At 40.8% G+C, this 8,227-nt stretch overlaps 1 protein-coding gene across 3 annotated transcripts in view; it reads left to right on the top strand.

Annotated features, from left to right (window-relative positions):
* Positions 1-5,845: 5,845 nt before the first annotated feature.
* LOC105016393 (ephrin type-A receptor 6) overlaps positions 5,846-8,227 on the top strand; it is a 114,774-nt gene continuing 112,392 nt past the window's right edge. For all 3 annotated transcript variants that reach the window (XM_020055093.2, XM_020055092.2, XM_034286895.1), the window contains exon 1: positions 5,846-6,634. In XM_020055093.2, the coding sequence (XP_019910652.2) occupies positions 6,556-6,634 (79 nt within the window). In that variant the 5' untranslated portion in view covers positions 5,846-6,555. The remainder of the gene's footprint in view (positions 6,635-8,227) is intronic.

The raw sequence follows: 8,227 nt of genomic DNA, 5'->3' as shown, positions 1-8,227 counted from the left end.
TGGCTGAAAAACAGATGTCTGGCAACACAGTTCACTCTCTCTATCTCACGCTGTTTAGGACCATGATGGATGACTCATTTAATACACCATTTAATCCAGCCATCAGCCAATTACTAATGGACATTTTGGGGGGGAACTGTCATGTGGCTGAATGCCACATTGGATTGGTGTTGACTTGAATTAAAGAATCTGTCTCGAAAATGACCAGGTACCTATTTCATACCTCTCCATTTGTTACCTCACAGAAATTTAACATGTTTATCACTGACTATCATCAATAGTGTCAGTTAGTGTCCATTTCTGTGTGACAAAAAGGCCCTTGTATTTAATCACACACACAATGAACTTATTTACTGAGTCGTGTATTTCTGTTTGACTGGCACTGACTTTAAGCCATTCAGCTGATAAAACAAATGATTCCCTCGAGAAGAGACAATGGAATTAGAGCTGGAGATCGTCCTGAGAAAACTAGTCCCCAGACTCCTCTTGGAGACCCTTTGTAACACTAATTGAGAAGATACCGGGATTCAAACAGACTCTGTAATTAAGTGCGCATTGTTAGTCAAGGGTTTGTTACGTCTTTGTCCGAATGACTTCATGCCCAAACAGGAACAGCATAGCACACAGCTTGGATATTGCATTGTTCAAATGGTTTCCTCTCTTCCTCCGGTATGAATATACTGTCGGACCAGACAGTCTTCAGGGTAGCCCTCAATTCCCACACCCAATCAGGGCCTCTTATCTGCTTTTGACCGCTTGCTCTTCTCTCTTGCGCTCTCTCTCCCCCCGTCTTGCCCTTACCCCTCTATCTGTAGGCCTTCCCTTCCTGAGGGAAGGTTTAACTACCAAGCGCGCCAGCCTCTCAGGCCTGGTGGGGAGCTGTTGTATGTTTGCTCTGTTCCTCCTCCTCTGTATCTCCATGCAGCAGGGTAGAACCACGGACCATTAGGTAATGCTGGGAGGTGAGCCAGCAGTTGGAAAGGATTTCTGCACGTGTGCATGTTAAAGGTGTGTGTGTCTTTTTGTCTGTGTGAACCTGCCAGCGCGTTTTGTGTAACTGCCATCTTTCAGTGTCGCTTTTAACAACAATGCGGTAAAACCTTTTTTTGGGGAAAATCAAGTGCATGTTTATTCTAGGCGAGGTTGGCAACATTTAAAGGTTGTGCGATACATACACGTATTATCAGCCTCACAGATTCAGCTGCCTTTCAGAAGTGTGTTTCTCACCGGTGTAGACGTGTGCCAACACAGACACATCCACGACCTGTCGTGCCCCTTTCTTTGTTTCCGCCGGGAAGGCCTGTAGTTTATAACCAACGGCAGCATCAAAGGAAAGCAAATGAAAATTCACCACTTAAATGTACTTACAACAAAATGCAATACACTGTATACTGAAAATGTTTGGAGTTGTAGAATCGTGATTTATTTTTCACAGATTTGTTTCCAGGTTGCGTAGCCCTGGCCTTTACGAGACTTGCACACCGTGCACTCTTAGGCCGCCCGTCCATACGGTATATACAGAATATAAATTAAAATGAAGAAACATTTTATAAAGTGTGGCAGAGGTAAGAAACATGACAACTTGAATTTTCACTCAAGCTAGCTACGCAAGGAAAGGCTAACAGCAACACATCTAGTTGAAGGCTACCGCGCTAATATTCATAAAGACAACTTGGAAGTAGATCGAAATTTGCCATCATATTAAAGCTAATCTACATTTAGATTCGGTGGAACCGTTGAACAGGCACCTAGATGATAAAACTGAATCAGAGTACTCAGGTGTGTTTGAAGGACGTTGATTTCGTGGCATCTAGACAGAGTATTACAAATGGCAAGTGTTTAAAGACGGGCCCAAAATCATACATAATTAACCACTGGACAGTATCCTCGCAGCAATGCAAGGTAATAACTAATTATTCTGTTTAGAGTTTTAAAATATTAAAAGACAATAAGTGAAAAAAGTTTCCCCCGATTATCGGACTGGTTAATAAGGATCCTCTACAAAACAGTTTCTGTATAGGACTATCCAAAGACAGTTCTAGACCCTATGAAAAGGGTTTTACTTTGCACCTGGAAGTGTTAGCATATAGGGGGAAACAACATTTTGAGGTTCTACTAGGTACATTTTTTAAGTGGACTCTGTACAGTTTTTAGCTGTGCCCAAATGGAAACCTGAAGCTGAATAAAACTTTTAGGAACACTTTTCTACACATAATGAACATCGGTATAGCTTGCCAAGGACAGTTGGTATATATATTATTTATATAAAGGTCCATTTCGGTTTCATACACTAAACATCGGTTCATAAATTGCATGACTCCAGCCATATATTTTATTCTGCGCGTACTGTTAAAAATACTGTTGTCTTATAACCTCTAACACCAGTGTTTTAGTGAGGTATAAAGTCTCATTCCTGCAGTCAGTTGTGCTGATCCAGGCTTGTTTCTGTACTATCTACAGATCAGTCTGGCTTGGTAGAAAGGGTTCTGGTTCACAAATACACACTCTTGTACTTACATATGCATGCACACACACACATACACACACACAGTGTTCTCTGCTAAACCAGAGGAGATCCATGGATCACATTAGCTTCCCATACTAGTCTCACTTCATTTCCTGTTATTAAATTAGAGAACACCAGCTCTATACACTTAAAACAAAGCCTTTTCAAGTCTGGCATTTGTAAAAAAAGAAAAAAAAAAATAGGTACATATTTTCAGCATCATAATTTGTTGATTAGCAAGGAGGTAGCAGGACACAAGCACAGAGGTTAATAAAAATATATATATATTTTAACGACTCGAAAACCCAGGAATATGATAAGTCACATGGAAAAATTATGGACAAAGGACACCGGGGAAACTAAATAGGGAAGTGATAAGGGGCAAACGAGACACAAGTGGCAAGTCTAAAGAAGACACAGGTGAACTCAATCAACGTGAGGGCTTGAAACAAAACACAGAAACACACTGACTAGACCTAAACTACATGGAACATAGAGATACTGTATAACAGCGGGCATGGCCTGTCCATGCCGCTCATTTAGCAAAAAATATTAAATTTTTCCCCACTGTCTATATCCAATAAAGCATTAAAATGACAGAAAAAATACAACTTCAATATAATAATTTTTAACTATCACCAATTCCTCAACCTCCTAAGAGAACAATCTAATTTCTAATCATGAGCCGAATTGCTATGGCATTTTTTTTTTATTGGCTTCTTTTGTCCACGTCTTTTCACTATTTCCTTCTGTACTTTTCACAAATTTTTTCTGAGGAATTTTTTATGCTCTATTGGACAGTATAGTGGGGAGGAATTGAGGAGATACAACCTGCTGAAGGATCAGTGGGCCAGACTGGAACTGCTGCTGCAGAACACACACCAAACTGCTAGCCCAGACCACTGACATCCATTGGCATTAAAAGCACATTTTTAACTCTTTCTCAGAAAAGGATTGTTAGTCAAAGAGGAGTATAGAAAATATGATAAAAACATTCATTAAAATAAATTAAATAATTCAGTTTAGTTTTAGATTAATTGGATTTTCATGCCAATTCTGTTAATATCATGCAATTGTCAGGCTCTAAACATGATTCTCAATGTCAAAGTGCCATAACCATAGCCACAATTAATCTAAAGAGCAGGGGTTTCCAAACATTTTCCACTATGTCCCCCTATTTAACCTTTGAAAAATGAAGTTCATTTGCATTGAAGGGTAGTTTTGTAGAATTTCTGCATTGCAATATCAGAAAATGTCCATACTACCATATATATATAGGTAATGGTGAAATGATGTTTCACAAACATTTTTCCCCAATAATTATTTCAGTTGCATACAAAAGTGCATCCTAAAATGCAGAATTGTCATCAGCCAAATGGAAAAGCTGCCCCGTCTCCCCCACTGATGTCACTAAGACATGTGATCATCTCTCCGGGAGAGAACAACAGCAGACATGGGAAAACCAAATCCCTCTGTCATTTCCTGGTTGCTGACATTCCGTTCACTCAATTTCTTTTCAAGTGAGAAAACAAGCACTTAATACGCTAGGTAATCACTATACCATCTAAATACCATTTTTATATTTTGTAAAGATCAGAATATATTGTTTTCTAAAACTTTTGTAAGTTAAATTAAAAAGTGAGGACTGTTGCTTTGAATGTAAACTGGTATTGCTGTAATTCAGCTAACTCACAGAATATGGGAACAAATGAGGGAAATCTCCTTAAAATTGGCATTTTGAATCAGGGCTTTATTACAGGCCCTATTATATTAATAAGATCCTGACAACCCCTTGAAGTAGATAAAAGACAACATATATTTACATATAAAATATATATGACATGTATTTAATATGTGTATATATATATATATATATATATATATATATATATATTTAATACGTACATTTACTTAATATATATATTTAACACACATTTATATATTTATATATATATATATATATATATATATATATATATATATATATTTAATATAATACATGTATAATACCTTTTTTAACCCCTCAATCAGGGCCGGCTCCAGGCATAAGCGGTTGCTTAGGGCCCCTGACCACTACAGGGCATCCGACTGCTAGGGAGCCCTGGACCAATAGGGGAGAGGGGGCCCCAAATAAAATGTTGATTAGGGCCCCCAAAAGGTTAGAGCCGGCACAGCCCTCAAATCAGGTAAGGCCCAGAGCCCTGTCAGGAAGCTCCAGTTCCCCTTTCTGGGGGTGCATCCCTAAGGTTGGGAATCCCTTTATGGGGCATGGTTCTGTGTATTACTAAAGCAGGCGGAGAGCAGAGACAGAGAGGGCAAAGATACATCACTACCCTATCACTTACCTAAAGACATCTGTACTGTTACATTAATAGTTTATCCATACCCCACACAAAGACATTCTCCAGCCTGGATGCTCAGTTTCCCTGTTGCTAGCGTAAATTGACAACAGCAAACAATTAGCATTTTATAGTCACGCCACCTCCCTGAAAGATGTCGCCCTGGACCAACAAATGCCTTGGCTTGTATGGGTTAATTGTATCGGGGAGCTTTGTGCTGGACGTTCTGTTGTTGCAATGTGGGCTCAAATCCCAAGCACTGAGTGGATGGAAATAGGCTAGAACTGACAATGTTTCTGTCTGGTTTGAGCTAAGTGAATCTGACTGATATTGCTTCTGATTGGCTGAGAGTGTAGCGATTCAGAGTGACGTCCATTGGACTGACTGACCGGAGCTAGTGTTGCTTTATTTAACCTAACAAAGGAAGTAGCAGTTTGCTTTCTCTCTTCATAAGACGTCCTTCTGGACAGGAAGAGCACCTTTTGTAGTCTTGGCTGACATTGTCCACCACAATCAGCATTTGTAGTCTTGGCTGACATTGTCCACCACAATCAGCATGTCCACCACAGAGCAAAGCAGTAACCATTAAGACAAAAACAGTGTAAGTTGCAGTGTTTTCCAAATCAATAATAAACTTAAACTAACATTTACATTACTTTGACTGTAAATTAAATCTAGCAAATACTGGGAATATTTGCGCACTGGCCTTGCGGATACATTTTCCAAATGTAAAAAAGTTGTAGCCTAGGCCTAGCTAATCTTGTTTAAAATGGGGGCCGATATTCAATTTAGGCTACGCAGCACATTACATTGCATATTACATTTCCTTCCTTCCACACACACACACACACACACACACACACACACATTGCAATATGAGTCAACCTGGAAAAGCAGTAACAACACTGGCCATCAATAATCTGCAAAAATACTCACGACAAACTAGATGGAACACGCAAGCGCGCGCACACGTACACACAATCACATAAGCACACTCGCACACTTTGTTGGCTGCTATGCACATTGCACGCCGCTGTTGTGTTGTCTGCTAACACCCTCTAGCGCACAGATGCGCTCTGTCTCTCCGTTTTGCAGCTGTACTCCATCGTTAGCGGAAGATTTACCGTGCTCTGCTGCAGCAGTCAGTCCAGGCTGGCACCGAACGGGCTACAACCGCACTACGCGCGCTCACACCGACCGACCAACTTAACTGATACGGTGTCACTTGGAGTTTCGGAGCTGTCTGTGACGAACCACGTTCTGGACTGCGTTCATCTATTTCCCGCGTGGAGGAGTGACGCTTGGGTGAAACCAGTAAAAAAAGATAACGCACCGGGAGAAATGTTTGTTTAAATGTCTTGTCAAAACTGAAATAGGCCTAATACAGGTCTCCGGAGCAAAGTTTTCATGATCTACCAAGTCTTTTTTGCTTTTGGAATGTGGTCTTTGTTGGTACGTTTCTTCTTGATTTTAGTTTTTCCAACCGTGTGAACTTCAATCCTCTTCAGCTCTCCATCGGCTCATGCGATGGACCTCCTCCAGTACAACCGTCGTATGCCTGCTCTCTCCAACGGGGACTGGATGTGAGCAGGGTCCGGAGAGAGACATCAACGGTTCGGCTTGGAATCTAAAGGCGCGTTTTGACCGGTTTCGTCTCTTGGATAGTCTCCTGCTCGGCGCGGTGCTGGGCAGCCTGTGGATGGTACAGAAATGACTTCAGGAAAAAAATACTGCCTCGTTTTACTCTTTCTGCGGATTCTCTTCACTCCTTCCAGCCATGGCAATCAAGGTGAGATATTTTTATCTACAGCTGACTTTTCAGAGGACAATTAAGTTGAAACAGGTTATTAACTTAAATTAGTATTTGACATGCATAGAACTGGTCTTTTTTGGAAAGAATGCTGATATTTAGTTCACAGCGGCACACTGCCATTGGTGTCGCATATTCCCCTTTCCCACCTGCGCAAAAATGTTGTCATAATACAGTAAAACAACGACTGCACTTGACAATACCCTATTTATAGACAGGTAATGCAACTGTTGAAACTTAACAACAACATAAGTCAGTAAGACTGAACTACTCACATAATTAAACAGACCAAAACGTATGCTTCTCTAAATGTATGTATTCGTTTATAATAGGTTGAACATATTACGCAGTTAGATTTTGAAAAACCTGAACCGACGGCCAATCAACTCTATAATGTGATGGACAATTACTGGGTGGACAGAAACCTTGCGGTTTTTACCCTAACCCACACAGCCGCTGCAGCGCGAGACGGTCAAATGTTGAACCGGGTGACAAATCAATTGAAAAAAAAATTATATTCACTCAAAATAATCGCTGGTATGTCTTTTAAAGTAGTGACTATAATGAAAAGAATCAAGTTAAAATAATATTTATTCAAAACCATAGCCTATTATACCATCAAACCATTCCTTTATCCTGGCAGATTGATTTTCTCAGGTGAATTGAGCCCTCAGCAGGATTTTGGATCCCATTACTGTTCCATTCTGCTACATTGACCTGCTGCATCAAGGCAAACCCCATAGGAATGCCACCAGAGAATGAAATCAACCTTTTTTTTTTTTTACCTTTAGCAGTGAATCTATTTTCTTCCTCTATTGATATTACTGTATGTTGTTTTTTTTTGTCCCTGCATCTGAATGTGGTTATAGAAGCTCAGGTGTGTGTGTGTGTGTGTTTGTCTGGGTCTGTGTATACTGTGGTGTATGTGACATGTGTTTGTGTCTGTGTGTGCTATCACTCAGGTTTAAAATAGTCCTATTGATTCTACAGGGACACAGAGAGATGTGCCCCCTAGGTTATATTTTATTGTTGTCTGAGTTCAATAAACGTGATGCTACTCCCTCTTCTCCCTGGCGGGCGCTACATAGCAGCCCCAGTGTGTCTTTGTGCTGCTGTCACAGATTGAATGATGATTGAGTTGATGAGCAGTAAGTCAGCTTTCCAGTCAGCACTGGTGTCTTTCACGTTGACTTCTTAGGTGCCTCTGTGTGCCTCTGTGTTACGGTGCCACCAGTCTCTGTGGTTTCCCAAACAGGTTCTCTGCGGCGTGCACGTGAGCGTACTTAATCAAAAACAACTCCACAATGTTGTTTTTACTTTGTCAGACAAACAGCGCTTTGCTCTACAAACCCATGTGTCAAATGTTGTATATTGCTTTGAACCGGCGAAGCCGAGCGTTGTAGATTGGGGATTTCACAGGCAGAATTGGGCCTGATGTCAGCTGAGAGGAGAACAATGAAAACCAATCAGTCTTCTCTTCCCTGGCTGAGAGACGCTGAATGCGGCATGTCAGACAATCCCTCGCACAAACACTGGTGTTCTGCAGGGATGCAAAGAGTTATTAACTATGGC

The sequence above is a fragment of the Esox lucius genome, chromosome 16, assembly GCF_011004845.1.
Source record: "Esox lucius isolate fEsoLuc1 chromosome 16, fEsoLuc1.pri, whole genome shotgun sequence".
NCBI lineage: Eukaryota > Metazoa > Chordata > Actinopteri > Esociformes > Esocidae > Esox > Esox lucius.
Note: the sequence above shows the minus strand (reverse complement) of the source record. Positions and strands in the feature narration are given on the sequence as shown.